The 22,373-nt window shown below is 42.5% G+C and overlaps 1 protein-coding gene across 4 annotated transcripts in view; it reads left to right on the top strand.

Moving 5' to 3' along the window:
* SH3GLB1 (SH3 domain containing GRB2 like, endophilin B1) overlaps positions 1-5,828 on the top strand; it is a 35,552-nt gene extending 29,724 nt beyond the window's left edge. For all 4 annotated transcript variants that reach the window (XM_050962203.1, XM_050962202.1, XM_050962204.1 and 1 more), the window contains 2 exons: positions 1,617-1,848; positions 5,349-5,828. In XM_050962203.1, coding sequence (XP_050818160.1) covers positions 1,617-1,848; positions 5,349-5,456 — 340 coding nt within the window. In that variant the 3' untranslated portion in view covers positions 5,457-5,828. The remainder of the gene's footprint in view (positions 1-1,616; positions 1,849-5,348) is intronic.
* Positions 5,829-22,373: the final 16,545 nt, after the last annotated feature.

Here is a 22,373-nt window from a genome sequence, read left to right as displayed (position 1 = left end):
CAAACCCCCCTGCTGATCCCTGATCACCTTCACCTGGATCCCTTGCAGAGTCTCCTTGCTCCTTCACCCAGAACCCCTCCCCGCACCTAAGCCCCGGTACATCCAGATCTCCCGCTGAGCCCAGATTACCCCACACAGAAACTTCTCACCCTACATCTGGATTCCTCTGCACTAAGCTCCTCCACACTTGGATCCTGTTGGGCTGAACCTGCCCACCCACACTTGGTGCAGGGGGGCAGGGCCCTGGGGTGTTTCTGAAGCAGGCCTGGCCCTTGCACTGTCAGGGTCGGGTGCAGCCTCGCTGCCAAATCCCACTACCAGGGGAGGTGGGGGCTTCAGGGTGATCTCTCACCTCAGTGCAGCCAGTGGCCTGTGCTCCTCACTACCATGCTGGAGCCACATTTATTTACTGACATAAAATTTGCAGAATTTTTAATTTTTTGGCACCGAATTCCCTCGGGAGTAATCTACTTAGCTTAAAACTATAGTGGTGGTTAAACCAATTCTTGTCCTTCCTGCCATATATCTTGAACAAGGAAGTCTGCACTGTACTAGTCCTGGAGCGTGACCAGACAGTTTCTTGAGTTCCACTTTTCACACTGGATAGGGCCCTAAATTTGTAAATAGATGGGGCATATTTGCTGATTGCTCAGAGTAGGAGAGGATGAAGAGGATATGTAGACCACTGGGCTTGTGTACTAGCTGACTGACCATTGGTGCTGTCAGATACAGGCAACAGCCAGACTTTCTGCAGAAGCGGGCTGACGTCCTGGCTTAGTTTTCTGTCTTGATTTGAGGAGATGAAATTATTTTCTTGTTCGGGTATGTAGTTACTCTGGGGTTTGTAGCCAGTATATGCAAGTTCCAGCCTGGATTGTGAGATGCTCAGGGTAAGACTCCAGCTCTTAATTTTATTTGAAATCGCATGAATGCTATTCTGTGGTGAAATAAAGTAGGCAGGATAAGGGTGAAGTCTCTTCCCCACATCAGGAGTGTGAAAGGGGCAGCACCAGTGGGGTTTCCAGCCTGTGTAGGACTGATGGGAGAAAGTGGAGATTTGCAGCAAGATGATGTCTGAGCTGGAGTGACCGGAACACTTTGTATATAGACTGTAGAGGATAGTGGTTAGATGGAGGGTATGTGAGGGTATGGGGCAGAGTGACATGGGGTTTGCACAACAATAGCTTCTGTGGGTGGGGTGGGGGGCGGTGTTTTAATGGGCAATATATTCCCTTGTCAGGGGAATTGTCTGAGTTGTAAGTATCATTCCTATTCATGTCCAATAGCTGGTTTTATTTGTGATACTGATAAAACCTATCATTCATGAATAATGCTTAGTAGCTAGCTCTATCAGCTATAATGGTTCTGCTTGTGAAATCCATGAATCAAAGATGATTCCCATATGGGGTGTTGACAGATGCAACTGGCATGAAGAGAACTACACTTCAGACTTCAAGGAAGGTAATAAGCTTTGCTGTCACAACATGTAGTGCCTGTTACTCAGTTGGTAGGAAAGGTCACAGGGTCATATAATTGAAACTCTTACGATAGTGATGAAGGCTTGCTTTCATGTGTGTTGAAATAATTCAGTCCGTGGTCGTCTTGTTTTTCCACAGCTTTCCATCTGCCTTCCGCTCTAACAATAATCAGTCTTCCTCGACCCCAGTGCCAAGTGTTTCCGCTTCCTCAGTCTTGGCTTCTGCCTCTGCTTCATTGCCTTCAGTAAGCAATTCAGTAGTTACTTCAGGCTTCAGTGAACTCAAAGCATCAAGTGGCAGCAGGAAAGCCAGAGTTCTCTATGATTATGATGCTGCAAACAGCAGTGAACTATCACTTCTTGCTGATGAGGTAAGAGACCTTTTTCTAAATTGCATCATAATTTAAAACCAGTATACTCATGACTAACAAGTTTAAATGTCTTAAATACTATTTTAGGAAACTTTTATGTGTTCAGCATAGAAATAGTGACTTAAGTATTCTGGAGTGGAGGCTAGAAACCTCTCTGTGTAACGTAATGCAGTAGCTCTCAACTTTTCTAGACTACTGTACCCTTTCAGGAGTCTGATTTGTCTTGCATATCCCAGGTTTTAGCTCACTTAAAATCTACTTGTTCACAAAATCAGACACACAAATACATGTGTCACAATACACTATTACTGAAAAAATGCTTACTATCTCATTTTTACCATATAATTATAAAATAAATCAGTTGAGATGAAAGTATGATATTTATATTCCAGTGTTATAGTATATAGAGCGGTATAAACAAGTCATCGTGTGTTTGAAATTTTAGTTTGTACTGATTTCACTACTGCTTTTTCTGTAGCCTGTTGTAAAACTAGACAAATATCTAGATGAGTTGATGTACCCCCGGAAGACCTCTGTGTACCCCTCAGGGTATATGTACCCATGGCTGAGAACCACTGACCTAATGTATCAGAATTTCACTGCCACCTTTTGCAAGTCACTGAAGTTCCTGGTACTTGCTTATCCTAATATCATAAAATGGGGATAACTTCTGTGAGGCAGGCACAGTAAGTGTTATCCTATGGGTTAAGCAGTTGGGGTTCAATTCTGACACCCCTTTTCATGTTATAGAATCTTTTCTTTTTTGGTGGGGAAAAAAAGAAACACTTCTCTGACAAACATAAAGAGCATGCAACTGGGTAGGATCTCAGGTTAAATAGGAAATTAACAAGTTAAGAATTACTTTGGTCTGGTCTACAGTATGGACCTATATCAGTATAACTAGATCACTCGTATAACTGGATCACTAAATCCACACCCCTGAGCAATGTCATTATACTGATGTAACCTCTCATGTAGACAGCACTGTGTTGGCAGGAGAGCTTCTCTCGGGGAAGTGGACTAACTATGCTGATGGGAGACCTCTCTCCCATTGGCTTAGTGACTTCATTAAAGTGCTAGAGCTGGGTTGATGCAGCTGCACCGATGCAGCATTTTAAGTGTAGACATGCCATTAGAAGTCTTCAAGTCAACAGGGCCTGATGAAATACATCCTAGAATACTTAAGGAGCTAGCTGAAGAGATCTCTGAGCCATTAGCTATTATCTTTGAGAACTTGTGAAGGATGAGAGAGATCCAGAGGACTTGATAAGGGCAAATATAGTACCTATGTATTAAAAGGGGAATAAGGACAACCCGGGGAATTACAGACTAGTCAGTTTAACTTCAGTACACAGAAAGATAATGGAGCAAATCAAACAATTTGCAAGCACCTATAATAAACTAAGGTAATAAGTAACAGTCAACATGGATTTGTCAAGAATAAATCATGTCAAATCAACCTAATAGCCTTCTTTGACAGGGTAATAAGCCTTGTGGATGGGAGATGGTAGATGTCATATCTACTTTAGTAAAGCTTTTGATGCTGTCTCACATAATCAGCTCATAAACTAGAGAAATATAGCCTACATGAAACTGCTATAACAGGGGTGGGCAAACTTTTTGGCCTGAGAGTCACAGCTGGGTGAGGAAATTGTATGCAGGGCCATGAATATAGGGCAGGAGGTTGGGGTGTTGGTGTGGTATGCAGGAAGGGGCTCAGGGCAAGGGGTTGGGGTGCAGGAGGGGGCTCAGGTCACTGCCTTCTCTGCCCCTGCGCTGCTCCTGTAAGTGGCCAGCATCTCCAGCAGTGGTTCCTGGGGGTGGGGTGGGGCAGGCGGCTCCGCTGTGCACTACCCTCGCCTGTGGGCACCACCCCCGAAGCTCCCATTGACCATGGTTTCCAGGCACGAAGCTCTGTGTGCCCCCTACCCCTCCCCCCCCCCCCCCCCGGCCGAAGGGGCATGGTGTCGGCCGCTTCTGGGAGCGGGGTCAGGGTAGGTAGGGAGCCTGCCTTATCCCCACTGCGCCATGGGGCTGGCAATCCTGCGGGCCAGATTGAAAGCCCTGACGGGCCAGATCCAAACCACAGGCCGTAGTTTGCCCTCCCCTGTGCTATAAGTAGGTGCACAACTGGCTGGAAAACTGTACCAGAGTAGTTATCAATGGCTCACAGTCAAGCTAGAAGGGCATATCTAGGGGGGTCCCTTGGGGATCTGTTTTGGATTCAGTTCTGTTGAAAATCTTCATAAATTATTTGTTTAATGACGTAGAGAGTACACTTATACATTTGAAGCCGAGAGGGGTTGCAAGCACCTTGGATGACCGGATTAGAATTCAAAACGCTCTGGACAAATTGAAGGAATGGTCTGAAGTAAATAAGTTGAAATTCAGTAAGGACTAATTCAAGGTACTACACTTAGGAAGGAATAAGCAGTTGGACAAATATAAAATGGGAAATGACTGCCTAGAAAGAAGGAATGCAGAAGGTTCTACCATTTTTCATTGGTCAACAACATAACACTGTTGCAAAAAAAGCAAACGTTGTTCTGGGGTGTATTAGCAGAATTATTGTAAGCATGCATGATAAATAATTCTACCACTCTACTTAGTACTGATAAAGCCTCAACTGGAGTATTGTCCAGTTCTGGGTGCCACATTTAAGGAAAGATATGGACAGACTGTAGAAAGTCCTGAGAATAACAAAAATGATTAAAGGTTTAAAAGAAACATTACCTGAGGAAAGATTGGAGAAAAAAATTGGGTTGGTTTAGTCTGGAAAAGAGAAGGCGGAGATGGGACATACCTTTTCAAGTGTATAAAGAGTTACAAGGAGGAGGGGAAGAGATTGTTCTCCTTTAACCTCTGAGGATAGGACAAGAAGCAATGGTCTTAAATTGCAGCAAGGAAGATTTAAGCTAGACATTAGGAAATTTTTCTAACTGTAAAGGTAGTTAAACACTGGAGCAAATTACTAGGGAGGTTGTGGCATCTCTGTCATTAGAGAGTTTTAAGAACAGGTTTTAAGATCACCTGTCAGGGATGGTCTAAGTAATCCTTAGTCCTACCTCAATGCTGGGGACTGGACTAGATAACCTATTGAGGACCCTTTCAGTCCTACGTTTCTATGATTGAAGGAACTTTAAGTTGCCGAGGAACTATCAGTATTAAGAGAAACTGCTGTATAGAGGATTTATATATGAAGTCAACATGTATAAAAGCAATAACAAGGCAAAGGTTTCATCTGAATATAAAAAGGGACTCTTTCTAACTCAGGCCTTTTAAAATACTTTCTACTTTGTCAAACTCTCACCTATTAATCATGAGTAATAGTTTCTGCAAACGTTTGCTTACTGCTCTATGGAAGCTCATGTCAAATATACCCTTTTAAAAATATGCATATAGCTAATATCAGAAACCCGAGCCTTTGGAAATAGGCTGTTCTTTATTGCCAAGAATATTTATTCTAGGTCAAATGTTAATGGTGTGTTTTTTGTTTTTAGGTAATCACAGTGTACAGTGTCCCTGGTATGGATTCAGACTGGCTGATGGGTGAAAGGGGAAATCAGAAGGGCAAAGTGCCTATTACTTACTTAGAACTGCTAAACTAACTGGCTGGCTTGGCTAAAGACTGCTAGTTACAGTGACACCCTATTTATATACAATTAACTTTATATAAAGCAGGTTTAAGTGTCTTCCATGTTATTGTCTTAAGGGAGAAGAATACCAGTCATCCGAAACCGGCTCTTCTGCCAGTATTGTTGCATGGTAAATACTCTGTTCAGATTTAATTTGCGTTTAAAGCTTTTATTTCATGTGCCAAGAATGTTTCCTACAGAATTGTTTCTACTGAAGTTTTCACTAATACCAAGATTCTACTTTTGAGTAATCTAGACCGAAAGCAGGAGGGCACTGTTTTCTACTGAATTTTTCATTAATGGCAAGCTTCTTTCCTCACATAAAATAAATTTATTGTGAATTGATATCAGTCTGACTCCAGTTATTTGCTCAGCATAGTGAATAGCCAAAAAACTGGTGTTAACACTTTAAAAATTAAAGTATATTTGTCTCTGGCTCTCCAGCATGGCATATTGAATATGAACTTGCTGACATTTTGTGGTTAACAGTTGAATGATACATACATTTTAATCCTTTTAAAGTAAATTGAGTTCCTAGTTGAAAACCCAATTTTTTATTTTTTTTTTTTATATTTATTTGTGTTTGGGTTTTGTGGGTTTTTTGTTTTTTGTTTTTTTTTTAAAGTAACACTTCCAGAGAACCGTGCTTGATGTTTTTTCTCCCTTGTGCCAAAGCTTTAATAAAGCAAAAACACATGAACCAACCTGAAATTTCAAACTGGCGTACTGCAGTCTACTCAAAGAAACAGCCAGAAAAATTCTAGATATTCATTCCATTCAATATAAATGTCACAGGAAGCATCATAAATGTTTGCTTTCACTATACGTAAGAAAGGATAGTGCTAAAGTCTTGGGAGCAGAAAATGACCCAATGACTTAACCAGAACTTCCGCTGACACAAGTCAGTGTCAATTTATGCTATTTTTAATTGTCTCTTTCATGTAACAAACACAAAAGCATATCTGATGCAAAATAAGTTCAAGGTCACATGTAGGTGAAGGTGGACAGTTCACTAATTTACTCTTACACTTAGTGTTTATTAATACTAACTTCAAACTAATCAAAGGGCTTAATTGAATTTTCAGTAAGTTGTCAATTACATCTTTGAGATGCACCAACCTATTGCTGCCACAGAGCAGCCTGGCTCTTGAAAAGGATAATGGGGATCTAATGAAATGTCATTTATTAAATAGTGAAAGTAGATAAAATGTCTGGCGATGATCGAAACTAACTCTTAATGTCTATGTCATGAAAACCCAGAACTTGTGTCAGAACTTGCAAGAGATCTTTGCAGAGCCTAACATGATTGTGGTGGACAAGAATAAATAGATAGCCAAACAGTTTAAAAAAAAAAAATGGAGTTCAAGAGCAGAGGTAAAAAGGGAGATGCATCTGTTTGGTTTTTTTTTTTCTAGGTAATAAGACTTTTCCTTACTACTACTCTACCAACCTGTTACCATTGTGGTGATGTAGTGTATCACTAAAGGTGACTTGGTGCACTCAGAACAGAGCAGGAGGTTGGGAGGAATATTACAGACATTAACACTTGTTCAGAAGCAGAACACGACTTCATTGCAATTAAACTAAGAAGTCACTTGGAGAAACAGCCCCTGGCGCCCCCTTAATTTTCTTGAGCAGTGATCTCCTTTCTGTGGAGAGTTCTTAAAACCTGGATTTTTATGCTGAACTCCTTGGGAGTGGGCTTGTGACTGACAGTTGACCAACCAAGGTGAAAAGTGCCTCAGTTATGTTAAAGGGCTCAACCTTCTTGCATCTCACCGCCCACATGTCTTATACATTACGCCTTCTGGTCACGTCAGCTTTTCCTTCTCCCGCCCACCCTTACTTTCTAGAATGTTGTTACTGTGTCAGAGGGGAGCCACAATGAACAGCTCTAGCAGTGTTACAGTTTGGAACTAGAGTTACCATTTAGACCAGGGGTCAGCAACCTTTCAGAAGTGGTGGGCAGAGTCTTCATTTATTCATTCTAATTTAAGGTTTCGTGAGCCAGTAATACATTTTAATGTTTTAGAATTCTTTCTATAAGTCTATAATATATAAGTAAACTATTGTTATATGTAAAGCAAATAAGGTTTTTTAAAATGTTCAAGAAGCTTCATTTAAAATGTAATTAAAATGCAGGCACTCCCTCCCCCACCTCTCGGACCAGTGGCCAGGACCCGGGCAGTGTGAGTGCCACTGAATATCAGCTCGCATGATGCCTTTGGCATATGTGCCTACCCCTGATTTAGACCTTCCTTTGAACAAAATACTCAATATGGTGTTGAATGTTTCTTGGACATACCTATAATTATGTCTATACTGGCTTCTGGACACATGTCCACTCATGTTTGTGCTAGAATCCCCCCTCACCCTTCCATCTGCATCTAAACCCCAGAAATACAGGCCTCCAGGCATGTACAAGGCAAGAACTCTACCAGTCCTGAGGGGTGTGGGTATGATCACACCTTGGGCTGTGGTGTGGCATAGCCCCCTACCCATGCCAATCTGTAGTGTGGATGAGTGTAAGGTGCATGTACTGAATTATTTAGTCATCTAGCCCCTTTCCCACACTGCATTGCACTTTCTTGCCTGACTCTCTTTAACCAAATCTGCAAAGGTTCCTCTGTCTTTTACACACCCACACATGGACATGGAACATGCTGAAGAGCAGCTGCCTGGTAGATAAAATGTCTGGAGATGATCAAAGCATGTTCAAGTCCTGCTAAATCTGATTGGAGTTCACTATCCTACATGGCCTCTCCCCAACACCAGGTACAAGTGAAAGTTTTGGAGAGTTGGTGCAGTCGGGCATTCATTGCACTGTGGCCCAGGGCCAGGAATGGATAAAGCACTTGAGGCTCCAGTAACAGAGGTCAAAAGACTCTGTTAGTTGCTTTGGGAGGGGTTCTGCAACATATCCCTTCTTCAAAGAGCATACCAGGTGTTCTCCAGTGCTAAGCCGGAGGTGATGCATGACCCCCTCCTCAAGCCTGCTGGCTTTGTCATCTGGTGGGATGCTAATGGAGGCAAAGTTGTGGAGGCAGCAGTGACCATGGAGAAGGAGAAGAGCACATCATTCTGCACCTCTACTTGGAGGAGCCAGTTCAGCAAGCCCCTCCTGAGGAGTCAGAGGACCACCTTGAGACTCAGTAAGATCCATGCATGATTGGAAGCTCCCCCACCCCGTACATGCCTTGAAGTCTGTGTTTTCTGGGGTTTAGATGCAGATGGTAGGGGAGCTCTGGCATAAACATGAGTGGACCTGTGTATAGAAGCCAGTGTTGACACATATATTATGTCCAAGAGGTATGTTCCCCCCACCCCACAAATACCAGTGGTCACCAACCAAGACCCAACTGTTCTCTGGACGAACGGGATGCATTTCCTGATATTGCAGGGGCTGGTTTGGGGACAGGTAAGCACTTGAAGTGGTTCACTCACCTCTATACAAGTTCTGCCTGCTAGCTTAGACTATAGTCTCTTTCCATTGGAATTCTCTCCCAGTCCTACGAGCATATGTTGGCAAATGTTTGGTGCAGCAGAAATCCCAGCTAGTTCTTAAGATTCAACAGCAGTGTAATTCTGCTTGGTCCACTTTTCATGGCTCCCCAAGCCTCTCAGTTCAGCAATTTTATGTAAAGAGTTGACAAGTTTTACATAACTTTTTTTTCTCTTTTGCATAGATTGCTGGATCCCCATCACAGGACAGTAAAGCCACCTTCTTCCCACCCCCCCACCCCAAACCCTCCAGTCTGGTACTTCCAAAACTATATTCTGCAACAGATGGCCAGTCTGAAGAGAGAAAATTGGGAACTTTAATATTGCCCCTGAACTAAATACCCCCACCAGCCCAATCACACAATTTCAAGGCATTACAATTTTTAAAACCGTTAGTTCATGCTACCTACCATTTTCAGAAGGTGCTCTTCTCTCCATCTGTAAAAGGTATCCGAATGAAACAGTGGCATTCCTCAGATGCTGTAAAGTGCCTACATCTTGTTCTTCAACAGCAAAGTTGTGGGATGGTTTCTTACCTGCTTTCAAAGGACAGATAAAACATAGCACTACTCTTGAGATTGTAGTTGCAGGACATCTGGCTGAGGAGACTGCACCCATTCTGCATGGGGAAGTAGGGACAGATAGAGAAGGTTACTTGAGGACCAGCTTACTGGGCTCGACAGGAGAAGCTAAGAGCAGTTTCCATTTCTGAGGGAATGGGAGCAAAGAGCTGTGGAGTGGAAGCAACAGACTGTTGAGGGGAGGGGGGAGAAATGTTTTCTCAAAGGCAGGAGGGATTAATGGTCCAATTCCTAGAGCAGGATTCATGGTTCAGGGAATGAGAGCTTGTTCCAAAGGACCCAGGAGTATGTCCTGTTGTAGTCTCTGTTACAAATTGTGGTGGAACAGATTTGGGTCCCACCTGCTACAATAGCTGCTGCCAGTATCTGAGAGCTGGCACCTCCTCCTGCATCCTCAGCCCACTTTGCTGCTAAGGTGGAGGACCCCCCCCCCCCACTCTCCATGATGGAGGGGGAGGCCTCAGGACTCCAGGCATAACACCCTGCACAAGTACCCAAAACACTTCCTTGGGGAGATCTGTGACAGTGCAGCAGGAGGATAAGCCTGAGACTGTGCCTGACAGGTCTGCCCCCCCAATACTATGCTGGAGATGCCCCTCTTTGTGTCCCCCCCAAATGTTTTCCACAGCTGTTTCCCACCCCCTCCTTGTCCAGGGGAGAGGAAGGTCAAGGCCAAGGAGACTGGGTCATAGGCAATGAAGTTTTAATGTAGTTCAGGGAGTCTGGTTTGTTTGTTTCTTTTTAATGTTCAGAGTTTCATTATATGCACTAGTTTCAACAAATGTTCGTTTCCTTTACTTGTGTGCACACCCACCGTTTGGGCTATGATAAGAGGGTATTTTTTTTGTCTCCCCCCATCTTTGGTTTTGGGCCTCACCAGTTTGTGCCTTGAGTTGTGTAATTGCCCAGGACAGAGAACTGCAAGGTTCTATCTGTCCCTCTCAGAACTTCCAGCCAGTCCAACCACACCCCTGTCCAGGTATGTGAATATAAATAAGCTGGAAACATGTTGAAAGTACAATGTGCATGGAAATAAATTAACTTTGTTAACAGGAGTCTGGGAGAAGAAAGGGTGGATAAACTTCCCTATGCATTTGACAAGACCGAACAGGAAAAACAATGATGTAACTGTGCCATCATACACATCTTGTTCTGCACCCGCTCTGTCCTAAAGTATTCACCTTCTGTCTCACATGTTATGAAATGTACAGCATGCCACAATAATGGGGATGGCATTGGCTACACTGGCATCCAACCAGGTGTGTAGCAATCACCAATGAGCCTTTAGCCATCCTAAGATGTGTTCCATTCCTGTCCTGAAGCTGCTTTAATGTGGAGATGAATTCCCATTTTTGCCAGGTTGTTGATGTTGGGGTAGGGTTTTGTTAGCCAGGGTAGGAGTGGTTAGACGGAGTCCCCCAGAACGATCCTGGGCACAGAGACACTACACAGAAACAATCATTTCTGGGGAAATAAAGTCCTTTCCTTCCACTTCAAGTACAGTCCCAATCTCCTCAGCCCTCTGGTGTCATGAACCCTTCCTGTGTGTCTGTCATTAGTGTTCGTGAGCCTGCCTTTGTGGTCTACTAGACCTTGAATGAGGACCCTTTATGATTGACGTATTCACTCACTTTTGATGGACAAAGTATAGGGGGATGAGTGCCATTGATGGCCTCCATCTAGCCCAATATCCTGTCTTCTGACAGTGGCCAATGCCAGGTATCCCAAAGGGAATGAACAGAACAGGTAATCATCAAGTGATCCATCCCCTGTGGCCCATTCCCCGCTTCTGGCAAACAGAGGTTAGGGGCACCATCCATGCCCATCCTGGCTAATGGCCATTGATGGACCTATCTTCCATGAATTTATCTAGTAGTTCTTTTTTTAAACCGTGTTATAGTCTTGGCCTTCACAACATCCTCTGGCAAGGAGTTCCACAGGTTGACTGTGTGTTGTGTGAAGAAATAATTCCTTTTGTTTGTTTTAAACCTGCTGCTTATTAATTTCATTTGATGGCCCCTAGTTCTTGTGTCATGAGAAGGAGTAAATAACTTCCTTATTTACTTTCTCCACACCAGTCATGACTTTGTAGACCTCTATTGTATCCCCCCTTAGTCATCTCTTTTCCATGCTGAAAAGTTCCAGTCTTATTAATCTCTCCTCATATGGAAGCCATTCCATATTCCTAATAATTTTTGTTGCCCTTTTCTCAACCTTTTCCAATTCTAATATCTTTTTTGAGATGGGGCAACCATATCTGCATGCAGTATTCAAGATGTGGGTGTACCATGGATTTATATAGAGGCAATATGATATTTTCTGTCTTATCTATCCCTTTCTTAATGATTCCCAATACTGTTAGCTTTTTTGAGTGCCGCTTTACATTGAGTGGATGTTTTCGGAGAAACACCATTGTCTGGAAACCAGCAATAATTTCTATAACTTTGGCAGCCACCCATGGGTAGATGAGTGTTTGATAGTTTTGCAAGCCCGAGAGTGGACTTCTCCATCCCAAAGTGGTTTGTCACTGACTGGTAGCTGTCTGGCATTGCCAGCTTCCAGAGGGCAATAATCACCTGCTGCTGCACCAGTATGCATCTCTGGAACCATGTGTTTTGCTGCTATAGGGTTGGGACTGGCTCCTCACAAAGGTCCAGGAACATCTGCTTCATTCTGAAGTTCTGGAGTTTTGAAGACTATGTTGCCCCACCATACTCCATTGGTTTTTGTGGTCCAGAAGCAGCAGTCCACCATGGACATATAGTCACAACACTGGCACTCTCATGCATCTCTGTGTCATCGGATGTTGGTGGATCAGTCACTGTCCCAGTCACCTGTGTCTGGCTTGTGAGAGAGATTTGAATCCATTCACCCAAGATTCTCAGTTGTCGCATACTGCAATATACATACATTTGTCCAGCAAGAAGGAGCAGGAGCAGAACCACATCACTGATTACTTGCTCCATGTCTTCCACCAAGTTGGACAGGAGAGAGGGCTGAGCAGGAGTTGCCATTGCCAGATTTGTGAAGGCGCTTGCAATACACAGCGAGGCAGATCCTAGGACATCTCCCATGACTCACTGAACCCTGGGATACCACCCCTGAAATGCTAACACTAACCGTGTGTACCAAAGAAGCGTGTACCAGCATGGATGTGGATCTACCCAGATAGAAAGTGTATAGCCATGGCTAGCACAGCATATTTGGACACTTGTCAGAGGAGAGCACACAGATGTGTGGACATGTATCCAGTGTAGACATAGCCTATATGCTGCATAAACACCAGTTCTGAAAAGATTGCTACCTTGTTCTCTAGAAGTCTTGCTGAATTCTATAGCTTCATTTCACAATGGGCCATTTTCTTTGACCTTCTGACCATTTGATCATCCTGAGAAAAATGGATAATTTGTTCAATGAAAAGTAGCCTCAGTATGAACATTCCCATGGAATGCAGGGGTAGGGTGTCCGAAAGTAAAGCCTGGTTGGTTGAGGTTAGTAGAGGGAGAGCCAGAGATCTATCAGATATCTAAATTCAGTTGTGTGTTTCCATCTTCCTTCATGTTCTTGGTTTGTTGCGTTTGATAAAATAAAGGCATAATAAATGAATTGTCAAACTAAAGTATGATTAGCATTGACCCAAATGAATAATGCAAAACAGAAATGAACCACGATGACCATATATATTTCTATAGTTTAGGTATAAGCAGTATTTAACGCTTACGTGATATGTGAGGAAGCTGAATTCGTTTTGTATTTCTTGCAGTTTATTTTCACATGAATTATAGAACACGCATAAACTTGTACTGCTGAGGTATTTTATGAAGCATTATTCATTTGTCAGCCAATTATATTCATTTTTTTATGCTATGCATTCTAATTAGGATGCAGATACAATAGCACTGTGTGCGTGCTGCAGGAAACCACTGTCTAAACACTTCAGCTGTACATTAGTCCTAAGTAAATGCACCCCACCAGGGTTTCTGAGCAGAAGCCCTATGTGGGATGTTCTTCTGAGATGCTTCAGTAAATTGAGACCATATACTGGGCCATAACCAGACAAAAATCAAACTCACTGAAAATTTCCAAACATTTGGGACCAGTATTGTAACGTGGAAACACATCACCTATTTTTAAATAAACTGGCATCTTCTTTTGGAAGCCTGTCACTATACAGTGGCTTACCCTATGTCTGGTTAGAGAGACAAGCTGGTCCTTAAACAAAAGTTATCTTAGACTATGTACCTATGGGTACAAAACCTTGTTTTCCATTGCAACTTCCATTTTGTTTCCCTGGCACTTCTACGCGGCTCTTGTTGTTCACTTTTCCTCCTTCCGAAGTACGCCTTGTTCGCGCTATCCTTTACATTAGAAATCTATTGGTCCTCCATTAATGTTCTACTTCATAGAACAGTGATTTTCAACCTTTTTTCATTTGCAGACCCTTAAACAATTTAAAATGGACGTGTGGACCCCTTGGAAAATCAACCTGTGGTCTGCACAGAAGTCTTAGACTGAAAACTATCTAAACAGAATTCAGCTATAAATGGTGCACATGCTCAGCATGGCATTTGACACAGCATGAGACAGGGCGCTAAATAGTGGGCTTCTATGGTAATGACAACACTTCTGGGTTTTGACCAGTAGATGAGGGTATTCACATACTTTTTAATGCATTTTCTGGAATCTGGAACTATTCTCATAGTCACCTTTCTCAGACCCCTTAGATATAGTCTGCAGACCCCAGATTGAAAACCACCATCATAGAACAAAGGATACTACTTTACTGGTAGAATCTAGTAGTAGTACTACCACTGCCTTGTACAGCTCTATCTCGAAACACTAATAACTTGGTATTTTAGATTCTAATTAAGTTCTAGTAACCAAACTTGAGAACACTATTGGGAATGGGGAGGGAGAAACTCTGACTGAAGCTGTATTTCTGACTTGATAGAGCAATTTTGTTTTACTACTTTTGTTAATTCTCTCTGATTGGTTTTATTTAATTTTGGTGGTAATGCAGAATGCATTCTGAGTTTACTCTGTAAAAGGGGTACAGGTATTTAGGGATCAATACTTTGTGTGCTGGCCTGTGTGGGTGTACATACTTCCCCCACTATCAGGTGGCTTTTATCATATCAAACAACATAGTCATAGTGCTGTGTACTCTGCAGCAAGCCAAACCCTAATTCTGGAGCAGGGTTATCAAATTCTGGAGCAGACTGGAAAATATGAAGCTTCATTTATATTTGGTAAACAAAGGTTAAACAAAACACCAATTTGAATGTCTGCTAAAATATCGCTAAAGTAATAACTATTTTTAATGCTTCATTTGTTGCATTTAGGTTTCAACCCCCTCATTTGATTCTGACCTGAGGTATTGTTTCAGGCTCTCTGCAGACTCAGGAACATGACACTGTGTGATCATTTGCATTCAATTAGTGTCTTTAGATTTTTATAAGCAGTCAGCTGAACTCCTCCACCCCCTCACTTGGTTTTCTTTTTAATTTAAGTGTTTTGATTCTGGAACTCAAATATTTGGCAAATTCTTCACAGCCACAGAATCATGGACTATATAGAGCCCTGATTACAGTCACGCAGGGGGAGAGAAAAGAGGATGTAGAGTTAGGATCATATGTCCTGGTTATCATCCTGGCTCATATGATGATATACCGTATCTTTCAGAGTAAGAGGATCAGAATGGGCATTTCCTTTCTTATGGTACAAAGGCTGTAGACATATGCTGTGTCTATCACAATATTCAGCTACTGCCTCCACTGCAATAAACCAGGATTTCTGAAGAGGGTTGCATGATTCATTTCGGAGGGGAAAAATTCCCTTCTTCCCCAAGCTCTTGTTCTTCCATGATGTTTTTGGCCTGAAGCTATTTTTCAAACTGTTAAAATAACTAATTTAAAAACTTTATCCTAAAATTTTAATATAAGTGATATCCTGCCTTGGAGGAAATGTACAATCCTATTGAAGTGATCAGGCCCAACCTTGTCTTCTCTGAGAAACATAACTAGCTAAAAGAATAGTTCATGCATCAGTATATTTGCCAAACCTACACTTCTTTGGAGTGGGTCACTGAAGCAGACTTCTCCATTGTGAGAGGGATGTGGTTTCCATAATGATGCTTCTGGCAAACATGGCCATTGTTTAAGCTGGGTTAGTGCATTAAGTAGTTTTCTATACTGTTCTCTTCTAGCTGTCCAATTCAGAAGACTATTTAACTGTTTCTTTGCTGAATGCAAGACTAACAAAGCAATTATGATCACACTTTTGATTTCCCCAACACAGGTATGACCAAGAAATAAAAAATATTGGTTCATTTGCTCATCTTTCTGCTCTTACAGGAAAAATAGCTCCCTCCACATGAGCAATGCACTGCAGTGGCCTGTAGGGAACCTAGAGGGTTGTAGCTTTTGGTGGCCTTGCAGTCCTAAGTCACAATTTGTATTTAGTCTAATTTTTGTTCTTATTTGTGAGGCCTCTGAAACAGTTAATACAAATGAATGCTATCGAATTGTATGATGATGGATTAATTAAAAGAGTATCATTTAAATCTGTTTTGAGTTAGTTGACCTAAGAAGCGTGTGTACATTATAGCTTAAGAAAGCTCTGAAATTGCATGTAAGGAATTTGTTTTTGAGGGGCCTTATTCTGGATAGGCTGTGTATGAACAATTGGTGCATACTGCTATCTGCTAGTCTCTCGGGAGGTGGGACGATTCCAGAGTTCAGGCTACAGCACGAACACGAACATCTACATGGCAATTAAACAGACCCTTAGCCTGAGCCCCACAAGCCCAAGTCAGCTAATTGCAGTATAGATATTTCCTTAATTAATTAATAGGCAGCAGATTTAAAATAAAAGGAAGTATTTCTTCACACAATGCACAGTCAACCGGTGGAACTCTTTGCCAGAGGATGTTGTGAAGGCCAAGATTATAATAGAGTTCAAAAAAGATTTAGGTTCATGGAGGATAGGTCCATCAATGACTATTAGCCAAGATGGGCAGGGATGCAAAACCATGTTCTGAAGTGTCTCTAGCTTTTGTTTGCCAGAAGCTGGGAATGGATGACAGGGGATGGGTAACTTGATGATATCTGTTCTGTTCATTCCCTCTGAAGCACCTGGCCTTAGCTACTCTTTACTGGGCTAGATGAACTGTTGGTCTGACCCAGTATGGCTGTTTCTATGTGCTTGAGGACTGCTACTGTAATGCAGGTACAGCAACCACAATCACCTACCACCTGGTGGGGCAGGTATAGAAGAAGCTTGCTCTACTAGACCCCCTTAAAATAACCCTGTGACACACACCCCGCCGCAACTCCTTTTTTTGTCAGGACCCCCAATTTGAGAAACACTCATCTCCCCCATGAAATCTGTATCGTATAGGGTAAAAGCACACAATGAAAAAAGATTTCATGGAGGGAGACCACATTTCACAGTCTGTGATGTGTTTTTTGTGGTGTGCATTTGATAGGACCCTACGTATGATTAACTGCACATCTGCTCTCCAGGCTCTCATGTGGGTTCTAACTCAATTCTGTCTTGTCACCTGTCCTGTTCAGTGGTGCATTGAACTGCTGCAGACAGATTCTGAGCTGCAGAGTCATTAGGTTGCTGATACTTAGCTCTGCCCCAGCTTTTCAGAGAATTCAGATTCTGTGACGATGTCTGTTTCTCATTGCCTACCTGAGATAAGGTGTGTGGTGAGACTCATTCCAGATCAGGCTGAAGTGATGCCTGTACAGGAAAACATTTGGAGACATGGGGAAAGGCTGTGTTAGCTCCCTTTTGGGGCAGGAGTTGTCCTCCATTTGCAGAGAGGTCCTTGCATCAGGGTTGTATTGGATCCATTGCTGCTCTTGGTTTCTCAGTTACAGGGGCCATTTTCAAAAAAGCCCCTAAAGGATTTAGGATCACAAGTCCCACTGAGAGTCAGTTGGTACTTGTGCTCCTAAATCTATTAAGGGAATTTTCAAAAGAAGCTAAGTGCCTTTTTCATCTACAGCTTGTCATTAGGCTTTGAGCTTTCCACTTTATTGGAGCTGTTCTGGAAGCTACAGAGTTCAGCTCCCCTTCTCCTAAATGTGCAGAGACACTGAGTTCTCCACCTAACACTAGTGCTCTGTGTTCAGCAGTGGTTAGCAGTTCAAAGAGTAATTCCATCCTCTGGTTATAGAAAGGCCTAGATAATGTATGTCACGGAGTCTGCTGGCGATGCTCTGGAACTGCTCCCCACAAAGCCAGGCAGGACTTTGAGGAGCCTCCTCTGCCTTGGAGCAGACTGTCTTCAGGGCAAGAAGCTCACACGGCTTCATCTCCTGGGTCTCTCCTAGGAGCATTCAGCATCCTCTGCCCCTCCGTACACTTCCCACAGACAGCCTACTGCGGTTGGGTCCCAGAGAAGCTAGAGGATCCTGCACCCCGACTTCGCAGTCAGACATGACTCTTAGCCAGCCAGTAAAACTGAAGTTTATTAGATGACAGGAACACCATCTAAAACAGAGCTTGTAGGTACAGACCCTTTAGTTGGGTCCATCTGGGGCCCCTAGGGAGGCCACAGCCCGTTGGGAAGCCCAAGCCTCATTGGGGCACCCCTCTCCATTTCCCAGCCAGCTTCAAAACTGAAAACACCCTCAGCCTCTCACTCAGCCTCCCCCTGGCTCCTCCTCCAGACTTTGTGTCCTTTGGTTAATTTTACTTTCTGCTTTTCCAGTACACCCCTCCATTCTCTCCTCATGAAACTAAGTCCAGGGCTTTCTCGAATGTACTCATTTCTTTTGCTTCAGTTGTCTTTTCCTTGTTAGCTTATTCCTTCTGTTTGGCTCTTGGCATGAAATAGACCAATAATGCTCTAAAAAAGAACCCGGGTGTAAATAAGGAACTCAAGCAGAACAAATTTGCTAATTCCTTGAGGTTTGCCATAATTGGAAGAAAGCCCAATCAACTTCTGTCATGAATGTAACAGACAGAGCTGCAGGGAACAAGACCATGCCTCATTCATGCCAATACACAAGTCATAGATTTCCTTCCAGGAGTTAGGGCCCGCTGAGGCAAGCTTTCCATTGAAGGCAGAAATTTGGCTGAGTCAGAAATGCAGAGTGTAAAGTTATGACTGCGGCTGGGAGTGTACAACAGACATGCTGTAGCTCTTCTCAAGTTAGCACACTAAAAATAGCAGTGTAGATGTAGTGGCCTGGGCAGTGGCACACACCAGCCACCCAAGTACAAGCCCACCCAGTCCCTTGAGTCCAAGCTTGGATGGTTAGCCTGTGCCACCACAATGCCCACACAATTTTTAGTACGCTAGCTCAAGTGAAGCTAGTGTCTGTCTGACTATGCAGGCAGGAGGCATGCTCCCAGTTCAGCGTCGCCACATGCTGAGGCATTAGATGTAGTAACCAGAGCCAGGGGAGGAGGAGGGGCAGACATAGAGCTTGATCCAGCGCTCAGTAAGATAAAGGGGAAAACTCCTGTTGACCTCACTGGGAGTTGGATTGGGGCTCTTAGTTCATTGACAAACTGATGACAGTGGGCCTTATCCTGTAAACCTTTACCCATGCAAGTAATGGTCCTGTCTCACACAAGTTGCCCTGTTGACCTGTTTAGGACTACTCATGAAACTAAGTGTTGCAAGATGTGGGGCCATTCTGCATACATTGCGGGAGACCTATCTATTCTGCTAAGCAACTGAAAGTGGAATTTCTGAAAGCCTGAACTTACGTTTTGTCAGCTTTAATAAGTTCTCAGTAAGAACCAGAAATAAATCATGATAGAATTCATCGTTAGTGTGTTCATGTTATGGCCAAGCAGACTGTTTAGAATTTACGCTGTGAAACCGTTATCCAGTATAGCACATGTTGGGACAGTTGACTTCTTAATATATATTAGAACTGATCAAACAGCAGAATTGTTTCATATTTCAAACAACCCAGCTCTTGGGGATGTTCCAAGCTGGGGCTGTGGTTTAGCTCATTATGTAGAAACTCTGAGAACAATAGATCGGTGCCTGAGTTCTAAATGGCCATGTGCACCAACACTTTGAGGTTGTTTGTATGTGGGGTCTAGGCATCTGGCCTATCTCTAGTATTTGTCTGAAAAACAAAGGAAGACTCCATGATCATAAGGCCAAGGCATAGTAAAGAACTCATGGCTTACCTGCCAGGAAGAAGGAAATGTTTATGAGGCAAGTTAAACTATGTAGTCACTCATTCAAAAGGTGCCAGGGTATCTCCTTGAATCAAATTGCTAGCAAAAATCTGGTCAGTTACATCATTTCCTTTCACCTGAAAAGAGAGCGAGGACTTTAAGGTTTATTAAAGGTGACCTGCCAGGGATTTTTAAAAATTGGGCTGTTTCAGCTTTGTCTTCGTTATCATAAGCATACAAATTATCCCGATAGCCTTTTAATAACAGCAGGGATGATTAGTGAGATGACTTGTAAAGCTGCAGCATGACTGATTACATCATCCAATGATCTTTTCTGGCTCTACTGTCTATGATCCTGTGACTCCTATTACGTATAGAGAGTACATTCCTGAGAGTAAACCAGCTGACTGTGTTTAATCAGATACAGGAACAGCATCTTTAGTTTAGTAGTTAACATTTTTGCCAGTATCATGAGGTTGCTGGAGGTGCAGTTCTCTGAAATTCTATTTTGGGGGGCCCCTGAAATCTGCCATTCCTTGCCATTAAATAAACAGAGCACCTAGTCATGAGTCAGTCCAAAGGAAAATTGAATATTTCCAGAATTTTCATTTCAGTCACCTGGACCCAAACTTTCCTGTTTTTAGGGCAATGTGGGATTTTAAATGAAAGGACCAATATCCTAACTGCTAAATCATTTGGATAGTGGTGTTCTTCACTGTTGCACAATCCTGCATCCCTGAGAGTGGTCCCAAAAGTGAAGGAGGACTTCAGAATTGTGCTCCTTAGTGTCCAATTGCTGATTAGCAATGAGGAATTTTATCACCTCCACTGGGGAGTGGTACTCAAAGTTGCTAGGCCCCCAGTGCAGTGAAGTGTTAAAAAATATGCTGAACTTTGAACATGAGGGTATTCTTATCCCTGTTCAAGGTACAACATTTAGGCTCATGTGTAACTTTAAGTCCATGCTTAAGTGCTTTTCTGAAAAGGGGTTCAAAATAGAATAGCAATAGAAAACTTGAAATTGTACAGTGCAACTATATGACCCTTTAATCCACGTTTCAATGTGCCTAGAATGTCTCCATCTGTCAGGGAATTAAACCAATATTAAATATTGAACAGAAAGGAGTTCATTTGTGACTGAAGCATTTTAATTAAAAAGAAACGCTGGTGCTGATCATTTGGTTCGTGGCTTCTCTTGCCTCGGTCAGCTGGAGACTTTTGGAGGAGCAAGAGATCATTCAGCTTGGAAGAAGCCTTCATGGGGGAGAGAAGTGGGAGCACCTAAACCAAAGGCCCTGCAATCCCAAATTAAATCAGGTTCAATCCTTTAGACCTTCTTCAAAAGAGCCATCCACTAGAGATAAAAGAGGTGAAATCTTGTCCCCATTGAAGCCAAAGGGAGTTTTACCATTAACTTCAGTGGGATCCGCATTTCACCTGCGGAGTTTTGTCCAGAGAAAGAGTGCAGGATTAGATCATTTGATCTCTGTGAAGTGGCAAGAGTATCTATGAATTTGGACCTAGGATGTCTGTTGTAGCCAGTGAGACTATAGTGGATCTTCCTGGCTCAGCCTCACTGGGAATACATCCTTTGCACATACAAATCCTCTTTTAGTTTGTGCTTCATCTTTTTTACCCTAGGAAGTAGCAGAGAGCCAGAATCCTTTACTCAACCAGAAATACAGCCTAGTCTAGATCCCCTTCCTACTTTAAGTTGAATCAACAATGAGGATGTTCTAATACAATGGTTGTAACCTAATTTATTACTCTGGGCACATGGAATTGTACATCACAAGCCTGTTACTTTCATTTAGCTGTAAATATTTGTGCCAGCTGAAACTGCAAATACATTGGTCCTCGTGACCCTCTACAACGTGTCCTGTTCTGTATTACCAACAAAACAGCTGTTCAATGATGTGGAGCAATGGGTAAGGCATCTGGCAGGAGGAAAACCTCCAAACAAATAAGACAGTTTGATGCATAGTATAATTCAGCTGTGGACAGAGTGAGAAAATTTCTAGTAAGTGAAAATACAGAATTACTTTATAAATATTAAATCTTTTACAAATAGTTTCCTGACACCAGCGCTTGATGGAAAAACACATTAGCATGGGGAACATGCATCAAGTTATTCATCTGAATGTTAAAGAGGGTTTTTTTCTGACAGCTCAGAATTGTTTTATACATTTTTAAACAATGTGAAATAGGAATCTGACATGAACAATTATGGGAAGCTATTTAGAATCGCAAAATGAATTAAAGCTTTAAAATGTCTTTACACAGTTATGAGCAGAAGCAAAACTACTGATATTGGAATAATGAGCTAGGAAATTGCTGTTTCAAAAGGAGAATCAGCTGAAAACTACCTTTCCAGAAATAAACCCCTTCCAGTACTGGCCCTATGAGTGCAATTGATTTTAATTCTTGAGACTCAATAGCAGTGTGGAAATGGAGCAGGAGTCTAGAAACATGCCAAATGTTTTCTGTACATTTAGAAGTTAAAAGTATTTTGGTTAGAAATCTGGAAAATACCCCCACGGATATTTGATGGACTGGTCTGTGTACATACATTCAGGAAAAGGAGAGAGATCACCCCATTGTGTGTTTAATCTAATTTCTTCTCAAATTTCTACCGTTAACACGCTATGCG

This window comes from Gopherus flavomarginatus, chromosome 7 (genome assembly GCF_025201925.1).
Source record: "Gopherus flavomarginatus isolate rGopFla2 chromosome 7, rGopFla2.mat.asm, whole genome shotgun sequence".
NCBI classification, from domain to species: Eukaryota; Metazoa; Chordata; order Testudines; family Testudinidae; genus Gopherus; species Gopherus flavomarginatus.
The sequence above is the reverse complement of the archived record's forward strand: the minus strand, read 5'-3'. Positions and strand labels throughout refer to the sequence as shown.